This window comes from Myotis myotis, unplaced genomic scaffold (genome assembly GCF_014108235.1).
Source record: "Myotis myotis isolate mMyoMyo1 unplaced genomic scaffold, mMyoMyo1.p scaffold_m19_p_7, whole genome shotgun sequence".
Classification (NCBI taxonomy): Eukaryota; Metazoa; Chordata; class Mammalia; order Chiroptera; family Vespertilionidae; genus Myotis; species Myotis myotis.
The window spans coordinates 71,206,898-71,232,246 of record NW_023416379.1 but is presented as its reverse complement, the minus strand read 5'-3'; the positions used below and the strand labels follow the sequence as shown (position 1 = coordinate 71,232,246).

The following is a 25,349-nucleotide window of genomic DNA, read 5'->3' as shown; positions in this document are numbered from 1 at the left end:
AGGGCCCAGGTTGTAGCCTTTTCAGTGATTTTTACCTAGTAGTAACCAGATCAAGGGCAGCAGAAAATGAGAGAGTAACCCTGTTAGCAGTGTGATACATAACCCTCCTCCCCCCATGAGAAATAATACAAAAAGGGAAGAAAATATATAATCTTACCTTTGTGAATCTATACACTATAACTGGTCATAATGTATAGGTTTTTAAGCAGTGTCTTACTCTGACAATGGAAGTAAAGGGAAATCACTATTAGCTTTCCTTTAATATTTCAAAGACATTGTTTTCAAGCAATAGCAACTTTGCAATGTGAATAGAACTTTTAAGCATCTGTATTCAATTTATTTTTCTGTTGGCTGCAAGTTTTTGTAATTGAAACATGGACCCATCTAAAATGTCCCCACACCTAAAGAAACAATTTCTGTATTGCAAACTAACCATGTTGTTTAAAAGCTTACATAATAGGGTTATGAATCCAAAACATTCTAGTTTTGTTTTTACATAAGGCACGAGATTTTTTGTTTTTTCCTCCTAAACCAAATGATCATTGGGGAAATGGTGACTTATAAAGCCAGCACAGTTAGGGTAAAGAATGGTGAATTATAGACTTGAAGTCTTGGTTTCCTTCATGCACAGCAGTAGCTTGGTATACAGTAGAAAGGCACAGAACAAGAGGGCTGCTATTGAGGAATGAGAGATTTGGGATAACTTTTCAGGATACCATGTAAAGCATGAACCTCTTATGATTTTTGTATTTCCAATATTAAAACAGAACCTCTGGTGCATTTAGGGAGAGTTGGGCATGTAACTTTTACGTTTAATATCTTCCTATTGGACCACAATTTTTTATTTTTATTATTTTATTTTAATTTTCTTAATTAAATATTGTTCAGGTTATTACAGTTATTCCTCTTTCCCCCCCCCCCCCATAGCTCCCCTCCACCCAGTTCCCACCCCACCCTCTGCCCTTACCACTCCCCCCCCCCCCCCGTCCTCATCCATAGGTGTATGATTTTTGTCCAGTCTTTTCCCGCATCCCCGCACCCCCCAAGAATAGTCAGTTCACTCCCTTTCTATGCCCCTGATTCTATTATAATCACCAGTTTATTCTGTTCATCAGATTATTTATTCACTTGATTTTTAGATTCACTTGTTGATAGATGTGTATTTGTTGTTCATAATTTGTATCTTTACCTTCTTCTTCTTCCTCTTCTTAAAGGATACCTTTCAGCATTTCATTTCATACTGGTTTGGTGTTGATGAACTCCTTGAGCTTTTTCTTATCTGTGAAGCTCTTTATCTGACCTTCAATTCGGAATGATTGCTTTGCTGGGTAAAGTAATCTTGGTTGTAGGTTCTTGGTATTCATCACTTTGAATATTTCTTGCCACTCCTTCTGGCCTGCATAGGTTCTATTGAGAAATCAGCTGACAGTTGTATGGGTACTCCCTTGTAGGTAACTAACTGTTTTTCTCTTGCTGCTTTTAAGATTCTCTCTTTGTCTTTTGCTCTTGGCATTTTAATTATGATGTGTCTTGGTGTGGTCCTCTTTGGATTCCTTTTGTTTGGGGTTCTCTGCACTTCCTGGACTTGTAAGTCTATTTCATTCGCCAGGTAGGGGAAGTTTTCTGTCATTATTTCTTCAAATAGGTTTTCAATATCTTGCTCTCTCTCATCTTCTGGCACCCCTATAATTTGGATGTTGGTACGCTTGAAGCTGTCCCAGAGGCTCCTTAAACCATCTTCATATTTTTGGATTCTTTTTTCTTTTTGCTTTTCCGGTTGGGTGTTTTTTGCTTCTTCGTATTTCAGATCTTTGACTTGATTCTTGTGATCCTCTAGTCTGCTGTTGGAAGTCTGTATAATATTCTTTATTTCAGTCAGTGTATGCTTAATTTCTAGTTTGTCCTTGTTCACACCCTTGAGGGTCTCACTAGACCAGGGGTGGGCAAACTTTTTGACTCGAGGGCCACAATGGGTTCTTAAACTGGACCGGAGGGCCGGAACAAAAGCATGGATGGAGTGTTTGTGTGAACTAATATAAATTCAAAGTAAACATCATTACATAAAAGGGTATGGTCTTTTTTTTTTTTTTTTTTAGTTTTATTCATTTCAAACGGGCCGGATCCGGCCCGCGGGCTGTAGTTTGCCCACAGCTGCACTAGACTTATTGAGGATCTTATTAAATTCATCGGCGGTCTCACTAGATTTCTTGAGTGTCTCACTAACATTATCGGCGGTTTCTAGAAAATTCTTGAAAAACCTTAAAAGTGTGGTTTTGAACTCTATATCCAGTAGTTTGCGGTCCTCCATTTCTGTCATTTGTGACCTGTTTCTTTGTCTCCACATTCTGGCTGCTTCCCTGTCTTGATAGAGTGGCTTTCTGTGCTAGGTGTCCTATAGGGCCCAGTGGCTCAACCTCCCAATTACCTGAGGTGGACACTCTTGGTGCACCCCCTTGTGGGCTTTGTGCACAGCTTTGTAGTTAAGCCTTGATTGTTGTAGGTATCACTGGGAGGAATTGACCTCCAGGCCAATTGGCTGTGAGAATCAGCTGTCTGCAGTGGGAGAACTTCTGTGCTGGAGACACCCTTCTGGGGCAAGACTTGCTTCAGTGGGGCTTTGGTACTCCCTGAGTATGTCCCCTGAGTGTGTCCCTTATGGATCCGAGGAGTTGTAATCTGGATGTTCTCACTCTGACCACTGGGTACACTGACTCTTGGATCTCTAAGGAGGTGCTAATTTAGCCTCTGCCTGAGGCTACCCAGCAGGAGCTCAGCTATGAAGGAATGCAAGCTGCTATGGGGCCTTGGGCCAGCTGCAGTTTGTTAGGTAATTTTCGGATTGCAAAGGGCCAGGCCTTTCATATGCAAAAGCCGGCGCACAGCTTGGGCGGGTCGGGTCCCAGGGGATCAACATGGCGGAGCAAGCAGCTTTGGCTGCTCCTCAGTCCTGCTGTAAGAGGCCCCGCTTCTCAGTGTCCCGGTAAACGCTGCAAGCACCTCTGAGAGAAAGCCACCTTCGAGTTCCGACTGATGCCAGGCAGTGTAGCCTCTCCCTATATGAGCCTTGGTCCCCAGAGACTTGCCCGGAACTGGAGTTCAGAGCAGTCGGGAGCTTGAGACTCCCTCCTGATTGAAAAAGACAACCACGTCCTCAGCTGCCAGCCCTTTCCGTGTGCGCCTCCGTACCTCTGCACTTTACTTCCACACCGCACCTCCTCTGAGTCTCGGTATGCTTTTCTCTTTCCTTCTAGTTGTAGAATTTCCACTCAGCCAGCCTTCCTGTGGTTCTGGATGATGTCTGTGTTATGTTTTAGTTGTATTTTTGAAGTGGTTGTGCGAGGCAGCAATTTCCGGTGTTTACCTATGCCGCCATCTTGGTTTCCCTGGACTTCAGTTTTTTAAAAGGAGTTTTGAAAAAAAATAAAACCTTTGACATGAGGTGCCACTATTATTACTACTAAAATCAATACAAAGTCTTATTGTTAAAGAATAGACCCGAATTATTCTATCTTAATTTTCTGAACATAGCATGAGTTACTAACCTGAAAAATGAAAATGTTAAACATGATTGAGTTTTGTAGTTTTTCTAACAGGTTGTAAAATATGTAAATAATTTCTCCCTGAAATTGCTGATTTGCCATTTTAGAGTCATAAATCTCATGACCCTAGACGTTTTCATGGGTTAGTGAAGTTATTTCTTTTTTTAGATATATTTTATTAATTTTTTCAGAGAGGAAGGGACAGGAATAGAGAGCTAGAAACATTGATGAGAGAGAAAAATCAATCAGCTGCCTCCTGCACACCCCCAACTGGGGATGTGCCAGCAACCAAGTACATGTCCTTGACCATAATCGAACCTGGGACCTTTCAGTCCACTGGCCGATGCTTTATCCACTGAGCCAAACTGGTTAGGGCGTGAAGTTATTTCTTAGATAAAATGCCGCAAAAGGAAAACTTTTATAAGGACATTGCTTAGAAATTTTTTTAAAAGTCATCATCAATATTTTCACATTAACATAAAGTATTGATCTTTATTTTGGAAAAAGTTTACTAGGTGAAGTATTTGGTCAGAATTAAGGAAGTCCACACTCAAACGTACTTAAAGATTTTTTAGCAAAATCAATGTCACACCCTGAAACACAGTATTTTGAGCTCAAAGAATAGTTATATAATTAAGATGGTTAATGAACAATTTGAGAGACTCCATTACATTAGTTTTTGAGTTGCATTTTTGTTTTCTGCTTTTTTTTGTCATTTAAAATTACTCATTGGATAAATTCTCTAATTTTATGTATGACAGATCTGTGTTAAATGTAACTTTGGTGGATTGTGATCATATCACAGATCTTGATCATATCACAGATCTTTTTTTTTTTTTTTCATATCACAAATCTTAACCACCCTTCTCAGTAGAGAAATTCTATAATTTCTTATTTTATAAAGTATACTGACGAGGGTCAGTTGCCCTTTATTTTAGTCCTATGTGTTTTTTTTGTTTTGTTTTCAGTATTTTCTCATTCATACCAGAGGAGAAAAGTTTCATTTTCATTGAATATTCTTTTTGAAAACTTGCTCCATGTTGAACTGATAGAATGGGTTAAAGATAGAAAACATACAAAAAAAGTTAATTTTTGAAAATTTAGGCTTTTGACATTGATTTTAAAGAAAATGTATCAAAGTTTTTTTCTTCTTCTTCCAGGTTTATGGTTGGCTGTGGAAGATGTGATGACTGGTTTCACGGTGATTGTGTCGGGTTAAGTCTTTCTCAAGCACAGCAAATGGGAGAGGAAGACAAAGAATATGTGTGTGTGAAATGTTGTGCTGAAGAAGATAAAAAGACTGAAGAAACAGATCCAGATATTTTGGAAAACCAAGCTAAAGTTGAAGTCCATACTGAAGATAAAACAATGGACTGTGAAAAGCTTGGATTATCAAAGCACACATCAACAAATGACAAAACCAAATGTACAGATGATGCAGTGAAGCACAAGGTCAAAATTTTAAAACGGGTGAGCTTCTCGCTAATGTTTTCTGTTATCTTAAGAAATTTGTGTAGGCTGATAATTAGAATTTGAAATTTCTCCTTAGGATTTATTGTTCTAGTGTACATTTTCAAACTTATCTGCACTAATAGAAGAGAAATATGCAAATTGTGTCACTCCACTACGCCCACCAGCCAATCAGAGTGACTATGCAAATTAATGCAACAAAGATGGAGATTAATTTGCATATGCAGGCATGGAGCAAAGACTGAAGGCTCCAGCCAGAGTAGAGACTGAAGACTGAAGAGGCTTGGCTTCTTTGCTGCGGCCGGACCGAAGGCCTGGGTTCCGGGTGGCGGAGGAAAACAGGTGCCAGCAGCCAAGGGAAGGAAGGCCTATTGCTCGAATCTTCGTGCAATGGGCTTCTAGTCCTGTCCTATATAGTAAAAGGGTAATGTGCAAATAGACTGAATGGCAGAACAACCGAATAACTAAAGTGTAATATGCTAATGATATGCTAAGGCTGCTCAACTGTTCGCTGTGATGTGCACTGACCACCAGGGGGCAGTCAACTGGTCGACTAGTCGCTATGACATGCACTGACCACTGGGGGACAGATGCTCTGACTGGTATGTTAGCTTGCTGCTGGGGTCCGGCCGATCGGGACTGAGTGAGATGGGCCAGACACACCCTGGAGCCTTCCTGCAGTCCCTCCCCGGCCCGATAGTGCACTGGTTTCTCAGCCTGGTCTGCACCCTCTAGAAATCCAGGACCCCTCGGGGGATGTCTGAGAGCTGGTTTCAACCCATTCCCGCAGGCCATTCCCGTTGGGAGGGCGCCAGACGCAGGGCTCATGGCTGGCAAGCACTGCTGCAGCAGTGTGAGCCTTTCCTGATCGGGACTGATTGGGTGCAAGCCCGCGGCAGGCACAGTGGGGCTGGGATGAGCTGGGGTGGCAGGTAGAAGCTGCAGATGGCATTGGACTGCGGGTTTTGGCCCGATCCCTGCAGGCCACCCAGAGGGACCCCACCCGTGCAAAAATTTGTGCACTGGGCCCCTAGTTTTTCCATAAGAGTGGATGGATTTTTATGTAACATACAGATTTTATTTTTGCTATTTCTAATCTCTAGTTTGGTACTTGGATTTTCTGTGTAGGATGTGTGTGTGTGATCTTGTATTGTTAACTGTAAATTGTGCTTACTGATAAAATTTCTTTACCAAGCTTTTCAACCCAGCTGGCATGGCTCAGTGGTTGAGCATCAACCTATGAACCAGGAGGTCACGGTTTGATTCCTCGTTGAGGCACATGCCCAGGTTTTGGGATCGATCCTTAATGTGGGGCATGCAGGAGGCAGCTGATCAAGGATTCTCTCTCATCATTCTCTCTCATATCTCTCTCCCTTTTTTTCTGAAATGAATAAAAAAATTTTAAAAAGTTTTTCGGTTCGTAAATGTCTATTAATCCTTAAACTATGTTTGGTATTATTATTTCCAAATGAAAGAGTTTTATTTTTCTCTGTAAGGAAAAGTAATCAATTTGTCTTACCTTTGTCCTAGTATTTGCTTGGAACCCTCACCTCATAATTTTTCTTTTAAAATGTGGACTCTTTAAAAAAGTTGTCAGTTTTCCCTCATTCTTATATTTTTAGCTACCTTCTAAAAGTATTTTATAAATAGATATTTAAAGATATTTAGTCAATTTCAGGAGCAATGTATAAATTTTCTTTGTCTACCTTTTTACTATTGTTTATTTTTCTAATTGATTCGTCGTTATTATAGATAGCGCAAGGGAGGAAACATAGTGGCAACGAACGTACATGGAGAGTTAAGTATCATCCAAAAAACAGTGAACATGAATCGTAGAGTTGGAAGGAATCTTGGAAATCTTTTAGTCCTACCATTCAGATTTAAGAGCATGCGCATATTTTCTCCAAAATCTCTATTACTTACAAATTCAGTTCTTTCAGGCACTCCTTATATGACAAATCTGGATTAAGTTCCAGTTTGCCAAATCCTTGTATCCACTGTTTTCTGTCTGCCAAGACTTTGGAATCAGATTATGTCCTTCTGATATATGCTGTTTCTTTATTGATCTGATTAGCACCAAAGTAATTGATAATACTTTGAAAGCTCCATTGAGAAGAATTTATAACACACCTTTGGAAAACTTCTTTTATCATCAACTATTACTCATCACTTCTTGGGTACAATTTCTTGGCCATTTAGAAATATGGCTCATTGTTTTGTCATTTAGCTGAGTTGTCTCCAACTTGTCTAAAATGACCTTTAAAAAAACATTAACATTGTAAATGGTTTGAGAAACCCCCCATTTCCAGAAAAAGACCTAGTCTGATTTTGTAAATGCATGTGCTATCCAAGTGATAACTGCTTCCTTTTTGATGAACCGTTGAATCTTATTTAGACATGTCTGCTTTTAGTTTATGAAGTCTGCTCTTTAAAAATCACTTGTTACCCCTAGATTTTTATGTTAAACCATTTATTGAGTTTCTATTGTATGCCAAGCCTGATACCAGATTTTGGTTTATAGCACTGATTGAAATATATTCCTGCTCTCAAGTAAGTCTATTTGGGGAAGTAGAAAGTAAATAAATAAAATTAGAAGATTCCTAGTCTGGAGAAAATCAGTTTTTGTATGTACTCTATGACTTTATGTCTATATACAGTGTTCTTCTCCATGTTTTTTATTTACTATTTTTTATTTTATTTCAGAGAAGGGAGAGGGAGGGAGAGAAAAAAATAAAAAAACTGATGAGAGAGAATCATCAATCGACTGCCTCCTTCATGCCTCACACCCACACCGGGAACCAAGTCCACAAACTGGGGATATGCCCTGACCAGGAAGGAATTGAACCGTGACCTCCTGGTTCACAGGTTGACACTCAACCACTGAGCCATGCAGGCCGGGCTTCCCCGTCTTTTAAACATTAGTGTGATGTGACTGATTTCTCCCAGGGTTCCCAGAATGCCAGTTTCACCACCAGCTGTGGGTTATATTAGTATAAGAGTAGCAGGTATCCTGATGGTTTGTTCTACCTTATGGGAGTTAAAATTGCCACAATTAGTACACTGAGAACTTAACTGATACACTTACTATGGATGAATAGAACTTCATTTGTTTTAGAAAATAGTGAAAAATATAATAACCTGTTTCTCTACAATTTTTCCCTCCATTTCCCATATCCACAGGCAACTAAGAACTATTTCTATCTTATATCTCTAATTTTCTTTCTAATATTGTTATTGGGAATGTGATCTCTATTTTTTAGTTCTCCTTTATATAAAAGAACTAAATAGTCTAGTATGTGTTCTGTAGAAAACATGCTTAACAAATGGATTTTGAATGAAAGGGTGATTCTCCTTTTTGCTAATTGAATTATTTTTTGTGCATCTTTAAAAATCCCTTTAAACAGTTACTGGGCCAAAGAATAGAAAATGTTTGATATTGTTATAGGTTGTAATACTAATAAGGTTTAATTTTTTCATCTATATCTCTTGAGGCTTGAGTTAAAGATAGTGTAGAAATTTTAATTCTAGTAATTAAATACTTTTTTTTCTTCTTTTTTTTTCAGGAATCTGGTGAAGGTAAAAACTCATCAGACTGTAGAGATAGTGAAATGAAAAAATGGCAGCTAGCTCCTCTTCGAAAGATGGGACAACCAGTTTTACCTCGGAGATCCTCAGACGAAAAAAGTGAAAAAATACCAAAAGATTCCACAGCTGTTATTTGCACAGGGGAAAAAGCTTCAAAACCAGGTAGTGAGATTAATAGAAATTATTATATACTAATGTATTTATATTTTATTTCATATACTATCAGTTAAAATATTTAGGGAAATTAAAAATTTTTAACATTTTAATGTTTTGGTGATTAACCTTACTTGAAATTAAAAACCATTACTTTAAATTCTGGGGAAGTACTAATGAATTTAAGGTACAACTCCTTCCTTCATGGCACTTAAATACCAATGGGAGAAGACAGACAAGAAAATGGTATGCTATTTAACAGAATTTAGACACTATGAAGAAAAGGTAGAGTAATGGGATAGAGAATCACAGTATTTATCAGTGCATAGTAATTTAAAGTCCAAACTTAGATATATACAGGTAGAGTTCAGTAATGAAGAGACAGAAGCACAGCCCTTGGAGAGCATCTACATTTAGAAGTTGGGAAGAAGAGGCAGTTGGCCTGAGTGAGATCAGAGTAGTAAGAGACCATGGTGGCCTGGAAGCAAGATGAAGTTTGATACAGGAAGAAATAATCAACCATGTCAAATGCTGTCTGGTCTGGACATTTAATAAGATGGACATAGATTAAGTATGTGGTTTAGTGAAATAGAGATTATTGGTAACCTTGATTAGAATGATTTTGGTGGAGCAGTGGGAACAGAAACCAATTGTAGTGGCTTATGGAAGAATGGAAAGTGAGGAACAAGATGATTACAGATAACTCTTTCAAGGAATTTTGCTGTTAAAGGGAACAGATAGTGTGCTAACTAGAAGTGGATATGGCATCTAGCACTTTTTATTTATTTTGAAAAAATCTTTATTATTGAGGAAGTATTACCTGTGTTCCCTTTTTGTCCCATTGAACTCATAGCCTGCCCTAGGACTTTTTTTTTTTTTTTTTTTTTTTTTTAAGGAGATATAGACAGTGGCAATGATCCCGTAGACAAACAGAATTTGGTGATATAGGAGAGATTATGTGATGGATGAAGTTAAAAAATCCATGAGATGAGGGGGTGGGATTCACATTGAAGTGTTAGGTTATAGAAAAGGAAGATGGTATATGATAGGGAGGACAGATACAGGTTGATTTAGTGATGGGAAGATGTGATAGCTGACATTTTTCTGTTTTCTTAGTAAAAATATGAAGTGAGAAAATCAAATGAGGTTGAAGGTGAGGAAAAGCGTTGTTGGTTTGAGAAGAGAGGAGAACACGAGTAAAATTGATGTTTTGAAAGTGGGAGAGGAAATTTTCTGAGAAAATTTAACAGGACTAAGGCAATAGATTGAGTTATCTACTTACGATTTGTGGCTTATAAATTTAAAGTGAGACCTGTCCACACCAGAGCTTATTTTTTTCCAGTTATCTTAAGCTGTTCGTAGGCTATTCGGTGTTGTGATTTTGCCAGTGCGGAGGTTTAAAGGAGAGAGAATAAAGGCATTAAGTATGCAAAGGAGTGGTAATAGTGTTGGACTGTTTAATCAAAGTTGGTTATGTGGGAGAGTGAGGGCATAGACCAGTGATGGCGAACCTTTTGAGCTCGGCGTGTCAGCATTTTGAAAAACCCTAACTTAACTCTGGTGCCGTGTCACATATAGAAATTTTTTGATATTTGCAACCATAGTAAAACAAAGACTTATATTTTTGATATTTATTTTACACATTTAAATGCCATTTAACAAAGAAAAGTCAACCAAAAAAATGAGTTCGCGTGTCACCTCTGACATGTGTGTCATAGGTTCGCCATCACTGGCATAGACGATAAAAAGGATAGGTTTAAGAATGAGGAAGGAGATTTTAGAATAAGTTGGTGTGATAGGAGGTCAGAGTAGTGGAATGTTCGACATTTTTTGGAGATGCACAGGAATTAGTAATGGTGGATTGGAAAATCATTTGAAAAGCTTAACATTCAAATTACAATATCAATCAACTACGTTTGTTTGTTTTTTAAATATATTTTATTGATTTTTTTTACAGAGAGGAAGGGAGAGAGATAGTCAGAAACATCAATGAGAGAGAAACATCGATCAGCGGCCTCCTGCACACCCTGCACTGGGGATGTGCCCACAACCAAGGTACATGCCCTTGACCGGAATCGAACCTGGGACCTTCCAGTCCACAGGCTGACGCTCTATCCACTGAGCCAAACCAGTTAGGGCCAAGTACGTTTGTTTTAAAACCAGAGGAGATTCATGAATTTTGTGGTAGTAGTAAGATCATTACATTATTTGCTCTCTTAATAAGTTCAGGCCACATTTTCTAAATAGTTTTTTAAAAGTTAATGCATATATGTAAAAAGTAACTAGCTTTAAAAGCCATTATTTAAAATGGAAAAGAGGCTGTATCATTTTTTAGCTTTAGTTACTTAATTTCTAATTAAAATTTTTTTAAACTTGAGGTATAACTGGCACAGCGTTATATTAGTGTTAGCTATACAGCATAATGATATAATATTTCTGTATATTATGAAATGATCACCACATCTGTCACCATATATAGATTTAGAATGTCAAGAGTATTTCAATATGGAGTAGTTAGAAATAGTCATTTTTAATCAGTCAGTTTTGTTTATAAATTTACGTCTGTATTAAAAAGAAAAATATGTTTTTAGAAACAATGTAATGTGTTTTTATATTTATTTAAATTAGGTGCTCATGAGAAGCAAGAGGTAAAAAAGAAGAAGATTGAAAAAGGAGCGCCTAATGTGCATCCTCCTGCTGCCCCTGCTGCCAAGCCCTCTGCAGATCAGATCCGACAGAGTGTCAGACACTCTCTCAAAGACATTCTGATGAAAAGGTAATACACATTACTGTTGTGGAAGATTGAATAATACGTGCTTCTTGTATTTGAAAAATAATTAAATTGTTCTAATTTTAAGACTTACAGATTCAAATTTGAAGGTACCAGAGGAAAAGGCAGCAAAAGTTGCCACAAAAATTGAAAAAGAGCTTTTCTCTTTTTTTCGGGACACAGATGCTAAATATAAGAACAAATATAGAAGTTTGATGTTCAACCTGAAAGATCCTAAAAACAATGTAAGTGTGTTTTGTTCATGTTCATAGGTACTTATGCTTCTTACTTTACTGAATGCATAAGGATTTAAGATTGTAATACAGTAGATCTATAATTTATTGGAGTGAGACCATGGAATTTTAATAGTCTTTTGCTTCTGGATTGAATTCTGCTTAGTGGTGACTAGTACTATAGAATGAGTCTATTAAAATATAAAATACTAAAACTGTCTTAACTGATTTATGTGAATTTTCTTTGCTTTATGTTCCTTGTTCAGTCCAATTTGTTAAAAAGAATTCGTATGTATTCTTCAAAAATGATTAAGCTAAAATTGACAATACTATTTAATACTTCTGATTTAAATCAGAAAATAACTGCATTCCTTAAAATAAATTGCATTTAGATAAAAAAACAAAACTATTTTAAGACATTTTTATTACATTAAATATGACTTTAGTTCTAAGTATCTTTTATCAGTGGAGTAAACATTCACAATGAAAATTTAACTTTCTTGGGATTTCTTGTTTGTGATTTAGAATCTAAAAGTGTGTGTGTGTGTAGATGCAAATGCCTTGCATATTTGGTTAAATTTGACAAAGCTTTCACATAAGTGATAGCAGTTTGTCAGTTTGCATACCTATATTTGCTATAGTATGTAGTTTAAGTATTTTCTTGAAATATTCTAACAGCTACTTAAGAGAATTCTACAGTGTAGAATCTTTACTTTATGGTGCAGTGGTTGGCAAACTGCGGCTCGCGAGCCACATGCGGCTCTTTGGCCCCTTGAGTGTGGCTCTTCCACAAAATACCGACTTCTGTGCATGGGCCACAAAGTTTCAATCGCACTGTACATGCACGCCCGCACGTGGTATTTGTGGAAGATCCACACTCAAGGGGCCAAACAGCCGCATGTGACTCACGAGCTGCAGTTTGCCGACCACTGGCTAGGGGATCTATTACTTTCTGAATTGTATAATCTGGAAGTTTTTCTTCAATAAGAAATTAGTTCCTTTAGGTTTCTTTTTTTCAGTTGATTCTTCCCTCTGGAATTCCTACAGGCCTGCTAAGATTTAAACATATGCAATCTTAAAAATATGAAAGACATCATATTTAGTAAAGCTCTTTTATGTAGTACTTTGTCTGTTATAACAGGGTGTCCTTGGGAAGACATAATACAGCTTTGGGATAGATGTTGTAATGTTTCCAGTGTACGTGCTTCTGCATCATGTGTTGCTTTTTTATGAGATGTGTATTTTGCTGCCTTCGATAAGTTCCTAGGCTACAAGGTTGTCTTTTAATCTTACAGTAGGCAGTAGGTAAATTATAAAACATTTATAAATCAGTTTTCAAAATTGCATCTTATTTATTACAAGTTTCTGGGTAGCCGCTTTTTTTCTTCTGAAAATGTTTTTCTCCCCTTCCCATTTTAAAATACTTCCAGATATTATTTAAAAAAGTACTGAAAGGAGAAGTAACCCCTGATCATCTTATAAGAATGAGTCCAGAAGAACTAGCTTCCAAAGAGTTAGCTGCTTGGAGACGAAGAGAAAACAGACATGTAAGATTACTTATGAATATGTGTTTGACTATATTAAAGTCTATATTTTTTAAGCCTTCTAGTTGTTTAACCTTGTTCTTAAATGCTATCTTTCATTTTTCTTGATCTCTGCTGCTTTTTTTCATTTTCTCAAGTTTTCAGGTTACATAAATACTTTGTGTTTTGTTATATAATTTGTAAAGCAGAAGGTGGGGAAATAGGTGCATCTTAATCAAATCTTGACTTTTCAGAAGCCCAGTTTGAAAGTATTATGAGTATTAGTAATTTGGAGAGCCAGATTTAATTCAGAATGAAAATTTTGTAGGTTTATAATCCCCATTTGAAGTTTCAAATGCCGAAAGATCTGAAAAAGTGTTTTTTCCTATAACAAATTTACTGATAAAACTGACCTGAATTGCCATGTCTTAATGTATTCACAGAAATGTTGTGTATTTAATTAAGTAGCACTAACTGGAGTGTTATGTAACATATACAATATGTGCACCATATTGCATTCTTAAAACTAAAAAATTCTAAAAGTCACTGATGCTAAGAGTTTTTAGTTGAAGGTTGTGAACTTGAAATACCTTTAAAGATTTAAGTGAGTATGTATGTGACTTGAGGTATGAGGTAACCCATCATCCACTATTTTATTACAATGGCTCAGAACATTAGCCCTTTATTCTAGAAAATACTGGTTACTTATACTTCATATTAACTCTACATAATTTACCTGATTCTTCATAATATTTATCTGCATCTTAGGTATTAAGTTTCCAAGTAGATCTTCTGCCAAATCTAGTTTGAAGTACCAAAGGCCTTGATTTCATATATTATACTTTTTCACATATTTTTTTAAATTAAATCTTTATTGTTCAGATTATTACAGTTGTTCCTCTTTTTCCCCCCATAGCTCCCCTCTACCCGGTTGCCACCCCACCCTCTGCCCTTACCCCCCCTGCACTGTCCTCATCCATAGGTGTACGATTTTTGTCCAGTCTCCTCCCGCATCCCCACACTTCTTCTCCTCCCCCCAGAATAGTCAGTTCACTCCCTTTCTATGCCCCTGATTCTATTATAATCACCAGTTTATTCTGTTCATCAGATTGTTTATTCACTTGTTTTATAGATTCACTTGTTGATAGATGTGTATTTGTTGTTCATAATTTGTATCTTTACCTTCTTCTTCCTCTTCTTAAAGGATACCTTTCAGCATTTCATTTAATACTGGTGTGGTGTTGATGAACTCCTTGAGCTTTTTCTTATCTGTGAAGCTCTTTATCTGACCTTCAATTCGGAATGATTGCTTTGCTGGGTAAAGTAATCTTGGTTGTAGGTTCTTGGTATTCATCACTTTGAATATTTCTTGCCACTCCTTCTGGCCTGCATAGGTTCTATTGAGAAATCAGCTGACAGTTGTATGGGTACTCCCTTGTAGGTAACTGTTTTTCTCTTGCTGCTTTTAAGATTCTCTCTTTGCCTTTGCTCTTGGCATTTTAATTATGATGTGTCTTGGTGTGGTCCTCTTTGGATTCCTTTTGTTTGGGGTTCTCTGCACTTCCTGGACTTGTAAGTCTATTTCTTTCACCAGGTAGGGGAAGTTTTCTGTCATTATTTCTTCAAATAGGTTTTCAATATCTTGCTTGCTCTCTTCTTCTGGCACCCCTATAATTTGGATGTTGGTATGCTTGAAGCTGTCCCAGAGGCTCCTTACACTATCTTCATATTTTTGGATTCTTTTTTCTTTTTGTTTTTCCTGTTGGGTGTTTTTTGCTTCTTCGTATTTCAGATCTTTGACTTGATTCTTGTGATCCTCTAGTCTGCTGTTGGAAGTCTGTATAATATTCTTTATTTCAGTCAGTGTATGCTTAATTTCTAGTTGGTCCTTTTTCATATCCTCAAGGGTCTCACTAGATTTATCGAGGATCTCACTAAATTTATCAGCGGTTTCTAGAAAATTCTTGAAAAACCTTAAAAGTGTGGTTTTGAACTCTATATCCAGTAGTTTGCTTTCCTCCATTTCTGTCATTTGTGACCTGTTTCTTTGTCTCCGCATTCTGGCTGCTTCCCCGTGTTGATAGAGTGGCTTTCTGTGCTAGGTGTCCTATAAAGCCCAGTGGCTCAGCCTCCCCAATTACCTGAGGAGGACACTCTTGGTGTACCCCCTTGTGGTTTTTGTGCATAGTCTTGTTGTAGTTAAGCCTTGATTGTTGTAGGTATCACTGGGAGGAATTGGCCTCCAGGCCAATTGGCTGTGAGAATCAGCTGTCTGCGGTGGGAGAACTTCTGTGCTGGAGACACCCTTCTGGGGCAAGACTTGCTTCAGTGGGGCTTTGGTGCTCACTGAGTCTGTCCCGAGTGTGTCCCTTATGGATCTGAGGAGTTGTAATCTGGATGGTCCCACTCTGACCACTGGGTCCACTGGCTCTTCAATCTTTAAAGAGTTGCTAATTTAGCCTCTGCCTGAGGCTACCCAGCAGGAGCTATGGAGAGATCTGCAGGTTCCTCTTCCTTGTTTGGGTTTTGGAGGTGCCCAGATGAGGCCCAGCTGTGAAGCAATGAAGCTGCTGTGGGGCCTTGGGCCTTCTTTTGGATGTTCTGGGTCTCTCTGATCCAGCTGCAGTTTGTTAGGTAATGTTAGATCTCAAAGGGCCAAACCATTCATATGCAAAAGCCTCTGCGCATAGCTTGGGTGGGGCAGGGTCTCAGGGAATCAGTAGGGGGGTGGAGCAAACAGCTATGGCTGATCCTCAGTCCTGCCCTAAGAGGCCCCAGGTCTCAGTGTCCCACAGTAATTGCTGCAAGCTCCTCTGAGAGAAAGCCGCCCTCGAGTTCCGCCCGATGCCAGACAGTCCAGTTTCTCCCTGTATGAGTCTGGGACCCCAGAGACTCGCCCAGAACTGGAGTTCAGAGCTGTTGGGAGCTCGAGACTCCCTCCCGATTGAAAAAGACAACCACATCCTCAGTTGCCATCCCTTTCCGTGTGTGCCTCCGTACCTCTGCACTTTACTTCTGCAGCTCCTCTGAATCTCAGTGTGCTTTTCTCTTTCCTTCTAGTTGTAGAATTTCCACTCAGCCAGCCTTCCTGTGGTTCTGGATGATGTCCGTTTTGTCTTTTCGTTGTATTTTTGAAGTGGTTGTGCGAGGCAGCAATTTCTCGTGTTTACCTATGCCGCCATCTTGGTTCCTATCTGCTTTTTCACATATTTCTTTACTTTCAGACTGTGTAATTTCTCCTGTTATTTTACTTAAAAAAAATCTTTTTTTAATTTAGTGAGAGAGAGAGGAAGGGAGAGGGAGAGACACACACACACCAATAAGAGAGAACCATCAGCTGGCTGCCTCCTGCATGCCCCCTCCTGGGGATCAAACTCCTAACCTGGGCACATGCCCTTACCAGGAATTGAACCGGCAACCTCTTGGTGCATGGTACAACACTCAACCAAAGGAGCCACGCCAGCCAGGGCTGTTTTATTTTTTATTTTTTGAAAATAGTATTTCCTCTTCTTATTCTCCATATCCCAAATATGCACATGCCTTTCTTCTTTGAAACTGGGGCTGTAAGTATCATCTGCAGTAAAGACCTGCTTGTTTATCTTTAGGCCTTGTACCTGATTTCTTTCTTTAAATGATGATCTGTATTAAACTAAGGTGAGGTAAATAACTGGACCCATCTTTACCTTCCTTAACCTCTTGCATTCTCATCTACCTTTTACTAGTTCTTGTTACACTTCTTTATTATGTTTTATTGCTGAGCTTTATTTTTTTTAAAATATTTTCTGTTAGACCATAGAGATGATTGAGAAAGAGCAGAGAGAAGTGGAAAGACGACCAATCACAAAAATAACTCATAAGGGTGAAATAGAAATTGAGAGTGACGCTCCAATGAAAGAACAGGAAGCAGCCATGGAGATTCAGGTAAAAATAATAAAAATGTTGTGTTTTATAGTGCTCAAAGCATACAGATTCAGAAAAGGTTTCTTTGCCTAATGTTTTTAAAGTAGAAAGAAGAGTCTTAAAAAAAATGTATATATTTTAAAGTAGCCTATTTTTTTTTTTGGTTTAAAGGATTTCTGGGAGTGTTTAAAGTATTGTTTCTCTGTATGTAGTGGATAGACTATCTGTATTATGGGCAGCTATTAAGCAGTTGTTAAAATGTATATTCCTGGGGTCTTCATGACGTAGTGAATTTCTTAGTAGGCCTTGACATGTGTAAGTGTTTCTTAGGCAGAATGTAGTTTGAGAGCTGGTGAAACTTCTTCTTTTTTTTTTTTTTTTTTTTAAATAAGAAGTGAAACTTCTTATTTATAAACTAGAGGCCCGGTGCACAAAAATTTGTGCACTCGGGATGGGGGTCCCTTAGCCCGGCCTGTGCCCTCTCGCAGTCTGGGATCCCTCGGGGGTGACCACCTGCTGGCTTAGGCCTGCTCCCCGGGGCATTGGGCCTAAGATGGCAGTCAGACATCCCTCTGGCAGCCCGGCAGCCCTCGGGGGATGTCCACTTGCCAGCGGGAGCAGCCCTAAGCTGCAGTCAGACATCCTTAGCCCTGCTGAGGCAGGAGAGGGTCCCACCACCACCACTGTACTGGCAGCCATCAGCCTGGTTTGTGGCTGAGCAGAGCTTCCCCATGTGGGAGCTACTGACCACCAGAGGGCAGCTCCTGCATCGAGCGTCTGCCCCCTGGTGGTCAGTGTGTATCATAGTGACCAGTCATTCCCAGTCTTTCTGCTGTTAGGGTCAGTTTGCATATTACCCTTTTACTATATAGGATAGAGGCCTAGTGCACGGGTGGGGGCCGGCTGGTTTGCCTTGAAGGGTGTCCGGGATCAGGGTGGGGGTCCCACTTGGGTGCCTGGCCAGCCTGGGTGAGGGGCTGATGGCTGTTTGCAGCTGGTCACACCCCCTTCAGGGTGGGGGTCTCCACTGGGGTGCCTGGCCAGCCTGGATGAGGGGCTGATGGCTATTTTCAGGCTGGCCACACCCCCTTTAGGGTAGGGGTCCCCATTGGGGTGCTTGGCCAGTCTGGGTGAGGGGCCGAGGGCCGTTTTCAGGCTGGCCGGGACTGAAGCTCCCAGCCTCTCCTTTTTTTCTTTTCTTTTTTTTTCTCTGGGATTTATTTACCTTCTATAATTGAGGCATTGTTGCCGTCACTGGTGCTCCCAGCTCTGAGGCCTCAGCCACTGAAAGCAGGTATCTGGGGTTTGTTTAGCTATAATTGAAACATTGTTGCTTTCGGGCTCAGAGCCGGGCCGCGGCAGGCGGGGAACCTTGGCTTCCTCCATCACTGGAGCAAGCAAGCTTCATGTTCACTTCAGCTGTGTGGCTGCTGGCCGCCATCTTTGTTGGCAGTTAATTTGCATATCACCCTGATTAGCCAATGGGAAGTGTAGCAGAGGTATGGTTAATTACCCTTTTTGTCTTTTATTAGATAGGAGGATATTAGAAAATAATATGAAATCTTATTAGACATCTTGAAGAAAGGAATGTTTAAGTTTTGCTCTGTTTTAAGTCAATTAATATCTAAACATTTGTTATTTAACAAAGTAGTTAAAAACAACCTGTAAATGGAACAGTTTCATTTTAGAAAAATGCCAGTATGAAATAAAAATTGATGTTAATTGAGGCCAAACTTTATCTGTTAAAACTAATTTTGCTCTAACTTTTGTTAGGAACCTGCAGGTAACAAGTCTTTGGAAAAGACTGAAGGATCTGAAAAACAAAAGGAGGAGATTGACTCTATGTCTAAAGATACCACAAGTCAACACAGACAACATCTTTTTGATCTTAACTGCAAAATTTGCATTGGTAAATGGAAATTTTTCTTTCTAAAATGTTGCTTTCACTTGGAAAGGGGGTTACTTGTATTTATAATTTAAGTAGATTTTTGTTTTCCCAGTATTGGTGGTGAAACACCTACCTACTCCCTTTGAGCAATAGCACATTTTTTGTGTGTGACTTCAGGCTTGGCATGTAATTTTATACTATTGTGTACTTTACTATTTAAAATCAGTTGTATTATATAATATCTGAACTTATCAACCCATTGTCAAATGACTAAAATTTAACCATTACAGTAGACTTCAGAAATTGAGAGCAGTCGTGATGGTACTGTCATTTAGTAAGTGAAGGAGTGAAATAATATTCATAATGTATTATATGTAATGAAACATCAGAAATTACCTTTTTCTCTAGTATTTTTGTTGTTGTTGCTAATCCTCATCTGAGGATATGTGTCCATTTGAATTTTTTTTTAAGAGAGAATGGAAGGGGAGAGGAGAGCCAGAGAAATATCGATGTGAGAGAGACACATTCATTGGTTTGCCTCCTGCATGTGCCCTGCTGGGGATTGAGCTTGTGACAGACACTGCAGTTCTGAGACTGACACTCTATCCACTGAGTCAAATGGGCTATGGCTTCTCTAATATTCGTATTTTTGGTCATTCATTTAATAAATATTTGAGTTCTTACTCCTTGCCAGGCACTTTGCTGGAAGAAGGGAATATAGTAGTAGTGAAACAGATGTTATCCAGGCTTTAAGAGAAACTGTAGTCTAATGGAAAAGACAGACAGGTGATGATTTGAGTTACAGAAGTACAGTTGTTATCAATGTATTTGGGTAGCAGAAAGACCTGGCCTAGATTGCATTGTTAGGGGAGGTTTGGCTGAGAAATTAACATTTACACTAAGACATGAAGGTTGAGAACTATGCCTGCAAAGAGAGGAATAGACCATTCTACTGGGAATGGCATGAGCTTGACTTGAATTCAAGAAAGAGAAAGGCACATGATTTGTTTGAAGAGATATTTAGAAATCAGATTTCATAGTATCTTATAGCCATTGCTTTTCAAACTGCAGACTGTAACTTAATAGTAGAAATAAAATCCAGTGACTAGAATTTCAAGGAAAAGCAGTTATTTATATAAAACAAAAAATACAGACATACATACACGCATATCTATAAAGGATAAGCACATGTACATATACCCTGTAGTGAGTAAGAGATCATGCTGTAAAAAGAGATCATAATAAAAAATGCTGAAAAATCTACTTTTGTAGGCCACATTAAAGATTTTATTTTTTTACCTAAGAGCAGTGGATAGTGACTTACTGGTTTTAGAAGGGAAATGACTTGATAAGATTGGAATTTTATGAAGATATATCTGACTTTGCCTGGAGATTACAGTGGAAGAAGTTAACAGAAAGGAGAAAGAATAGATGAGTCCAAGTGGGAGATGGTGGTATTTTAATTAGAGTGGTAGCACTGGAGATGGAAATAAGTAGGGGTTTTGAGAAAATACCCAAGTTAGTAATATTAACACATGTTGGAGATTGACTGGAGTAAGGGCCTAAGAAATGGTGATGTGTTATGGAAGATTTTACATTTATATTCAGTTTATTCATTAAGGTAAAGGATCAAGAGTGTTTTTTAAACTCGAGAGATAATAGTTCTCAGTGTTTATATTTTTACTGTAGTATACTAAAGGAATAATACTTTGTTCAGAACATGAAAAATTCTTTTAAGTTAGTTGATTGTTGCTCTCCATCATTATACTAGAGACTAGATGAAATGTATTATAAGTTATGTAATTTCCTATAATAAAAATATCTTACCAGAATTGTACAGTCTCTGTACAGTGGTAAAGACTCAAGGGCAGAGTGTTTTTTTACACACTGTTACCCCTAAAGAAAGCTATCCACGATGTTTACTAGTATTTAAATATACCCAGTTCATTTATCTGGGAAAAATCTTAATAAAAATACTTTTAGTTATTTCTATTACTTTTAAATATTTTTATGGCAATTGTTTGGTAATGGTAGCACACAAAACATTGGTTAATGCTACTAGGCGTATTTTCTGAACATTTTAGTGATTTTTTTTTTTTCTTTTTGATGTAATAGCATTGTCATTTTCTAAACTTTACTAATATTTTTCATGTTTAGTAATGAAGTCGCACTGCACTATGCATGTGTTACATGAACTACTCATGTACCACAAAGTAGGCTATGGATTTGTTTTACTTAGTTTAGTTCTTAAGTTACTTCTGAAGATTGTTGGAATTTGTTGTCATTTAGTTTAAAAAATTTGCTAGGGTATCATGAAACCTATTTTAGGTTCCAGTTATATTTCCATTTCAGCTTGTCTGAGCTGCTTAACATCCTTTTTTATCTAATTTTTCACATTAATCAGAGAGGTATAATTTATCAGTATGAGAAATTATATGATTAAAATTTACTCCAGGAAATGTATGGTCATGCAACAATTCAGTCAGAGAAACCGAGTAACTTTAGGAGTAAAAATGAATAAAGTTACACAAATTTCAGTTCACAAATATAGCTTATTTTGGTGTTTCTGGCTTTAGGTCGAATGGCACCACCTGTGGATGATCTTTCTCCAAAAAAGGTGAAAGTTGTTGTTGGAGTATCTCGTAAACATTCAGACAATGAAGCAGAAAGTATAGCAGATGCATTGTCTTCAACCTCAAATATTTTGACTTCTGAATTCTTTGAGGAAGAGAAACAAGAGTCTCCAAAGTCAACATTCTCTCCTGCTCCACGGTAATTTTTTCTTAATACAACCTATAACGATTATTATAAATACTTGCCAACTTACACATGGAGGTCTTCAAAAACAGAAAAATGATATATTTTTTAGGAACCGTTGAGAAAGTAATTGTATCTCCCTATGCTCTAAATTAATTGAGATAAAAGAACAACACTGGGAAAGTTAATTTAGAGATTTGAATATGTGAGGACTATAAAACTGCCTTTAATTATGTTCATGCCAAAAGGCAGGAGAAAGGTCATTAAAGGAAAATTGTTGGCACTTCTAAGCCAACTAAGAAGGATGACATTGTAAAGCATGACTATGTAAATATGAGTATAATTTTATAAAGTGAAAATATATTTTAATCAATAGCCTTTACATATTCTAGCCTTTTTGACATGTAAAAATAGAGAAATAATTGATGACGGTGTAGAAAATACATTTATTCATGAACATATCTGTAGGCTGAAAACTTTTTAATGTCATCTTTTTAGTCCAGAGATGCCTGGAACTGTTGAAGTTGAGTCTACATTCTTGGCTCGATTGAACTTCATCTGGAAAGGTTTTATCAACATGCCTTCTGTTGCAAAATTTGTTACCAAAGCCTACCCAGTGTCTGGTTCCCCTGAGTACTTGACAGAGGTAACTGAACTTTTCTGCCTTTCTTGACATACATGTTTCTGAAAGCAGTAGCAAGGAAACAACATAATAAATATCATAAAAATGTTAAATAAAAATATTTCATTTTTATTCAGAATAAAAATATTTATTGACATTGACCCTTCAATTAATGGAATTATGAGTTCCCAAATGGAGTTTTAGAACTATAGAAAACTGATCTTAAAGTGTTAAATCCACATGTTAGAATCTGCATGGATATTTAAGATTTTGTTAAGTACAATTTTTGTTTAAAAATTATAGCTTTCAGGAAGATTTTTCATTGTTAACAAGCCTTCTAATTTTCCTACTGCTTGCTTTCTCAACTCATGACTACAGTTCTTACCTATTGCTGTCAGTGAGATATAGACTGTAGTTGAAACTCGAGAGCTCGTTGACACTCCCATGAGACCAATGATCATAGTTGGCTGTAGTGGTATCCTTGGCTGGTTTTTTATTTTATTATTATTTTTTGGGATGTGGTAGAAAGCTTTATTTGCGTGAAATTATAACCCTTGGTTTTCAAAGTCCCATTTCCCTTACACCAGTCCTGGAAAAGGTGCAGCTGGGGCTTTAGTAGAGCTAAAAGCAAAGCCAGTGTCCCGAGTTTCCATTCCATGGCGAAGCTGGGTCCAGTATAGCATCAGACTAATTCCAGTCCATCAGTTCGTTGTGTATGGGAGCTTGAGAGCCCTGAAAGCCAGAAGTCATGCTTGAGCAGCAAGAGAGAAGGGGTCCAAGAGCTTAGCTGGTTTTTTATCTGAGGGAATAGGGACTATGATGCAATATTTATGGAAAATAAACAGCTGTAGTATTATATATAGTATAATAAATAAGAAAGTATAATTTTTAAACACTGAAGCTTGCTTTTTTTCATGTTTATGCAGAAGGAAAATATATCAATGCTCCTATACTGTATATTTTTCTATTAATCATGTTCATATCTGACATTAACCTTTTCCATTCTCAGTCCACTGATCATAAAGGCAAAAGTTAAAAAGAAATTTAATTTCTTCAGTAATTCAGGAAGCCTAAACATATATATGCTTGTAAAAAACGTTTTGATTTCAGAGAGGAGAAGGGAGAGGGAGAGATAGAAACATCAATGATAGAGACTCATCAGTTGGTTGCCTCCTGCACCTCCCTTCTATTGGGATTCAAACCCACAACCTTGGCATGTGCACTGACTGGGAATCCAACCGAGACCTCCTGGGTAACGGATCGACGCCCAACCACTGAGCCACTCTGGCTGGGCGCTTTTTTTGGGGGGGGGGCGGGGGGTTCTTTCTCTCACCCATGGATGTGCTTTGTCTTAATTTTAGAGAGAGGATGGGAAGGAGAAACATAAATATTAGAGATAAACAATTGGTTGCCTCCCATACGTGCCCCAACTGGGTATTGAACTGCAACCTAGTTATGTGCCCTGATCAGAAATCGAACCCAAAGCCTTCTGGTATGTGGGACAATGTTCCAACCAACTGAGCCATACCCTGTCAAGGCTATGTTTATTCTTTTTAAGACTATCATAAATTTTTCTTTGTATTAGGCTGTAGTTTAACTCAGTGTAATGTTGATTATCTGATATTGATCAGTTTGTGTAGCGGTTGTGTTTTTTGTTAATGAGTAATTATTATTTTTATGTATGGTTTGTCACTTTTATAAGAGAAAGATTAAGTGGACCCATGATGCTCTTCTTTTTGAACATATCTATTTAGAAACTTAGTTTTTGATCAATCCAATGTGAAGATCCCTCTTCATTTAAATGGAGAATTAAGTCCTGAACTATGGGCCCCTTTAGATTTTAAACAAAACTATTATTCTATTTTCTGAGCCATTTTCTTTTTTAAAATTTTTATTTATTGATTTAGAGCAGCGGTTCTCAACCTGTGGGTCGCGACCCCTTTGGGGGTCGAACGACCCTTTCACAGGGGTCGCCTAAGACCATCAGAAAACACATATATAATTACATATTGTTTTTGTGATTAATCACTATGCTTTAATTATGTTCAATTTGTAACAATGAAAATACATCCTGCATATCAGATATTTACATTACGATTCATAACAGTAGTAAAATTATAGTTATGAAGTAGCAACGAAAATAATTTTATGGTTGGGCGTCACCACAACATGAGGAACTATATTAAAGGGTCGCGGCATTAGGAAGGTTGAGAACCACTAATTTAGAGAGAGAGAAACATCAGTTTGTTCCACTTATTTATATATTCATTGGTCGATTTTTGTATGTGCTCTGAACGGGGATCAAACTCTCAAACTTGGTATATCAGGATGATGCTCTAACCAACTAAGCTATTGGGCCAGGGTGATGAGCCATTTTCTATGTGATTGCTTTCTAGAACTCCACTTCTGCTTTCTGCATATTTTTAGTTTGGTTGGGACAACAACCCCAAATAAAATATTTAAAGCAATTAATTTAATCTTAATTGAATTTAATATCAATTATAATTTTTGATTTTTGAGTCCATCGAAAAAATAGTATTCTGATTAAAGTTTTAAATATTCTTAATTGCAGTTCTTAATTGATTTTATTTGTAATTGTTTTCAGAAAAATTGTGCCTTTAATAAAAGTGAACCTTATGTTATTACAGTGATATTCTTTTCTGTGCCAAAATGTATACTATAAAGGCATACCCCTGACCACTACCACCAAATAAGCGGGCAGATGTATGTGAGGGAAAAAAACAGTCTCCCCTAATATTCTGAAATATTCTGCATTTTTCCTGGATTGTCAATGTTTTCCACTATTTCTCTTTCCTTCTGAAAATGAACATGACCTCAGATTGTTTAACTGTATTTTGGGCATCCACCTAATTCATTTGGAACTGACAGTTGAGGTAAAGTCTAATTAC

At 37.8% G+C, this 25,349-nt stretch overlaps 1 protein-coding gene across 10 annotated transcripts in view; it reads left to right on the top strand.

The window, feature by feature from the left end:
• The window catches only part of PHF3 (PHD finger protein 3), a 96,195-nt gene that overhangs the window by 64,215 nt on the left and 6,631 nt on the right, over positions 1-25,349 (top strand). For all 10 annotated transcript variants that reach the window (XM_036317826.1, XM_036317820.1, XM_036317821.1 and 7 more), the window contains 9 exons: positions 4,700-5,009; positions 8,573-8,756; positions 11,376-11,523; positions 11,606-11,762; positions 13,181-13,297; positions 17,063-17,194; positions 18,947-19,082; positions 21,638-21,833; positions 22,317-22,464. In XM_036317826.1, coding sequence (XP_036173719.1) covers positions 4,704-5,009; positions 8,573-8,756; positions 11,376-11,523; positions 11,606-11,762; positions 13,181-13,297; positions 17,063-17,194; positions 18,947-19,082; positions 21,638-21,833; positions 22,317-22,464 — 1,524 coding nt within the window. In that variant the 5' untranslated portion in view covers positions 4,700-4,703. The remainder of the gene's footprint in view (positions 1-4,699; positions 5,010-8,572; positions 8,757-11,375; positions 11,524-11,605; positions 11,763-13,180; positions 13,298-17,062; positions 17,195-18,946; positions 19,083-21,637; positions 21,834-22,316; positions 22,465-25,349) is intronic.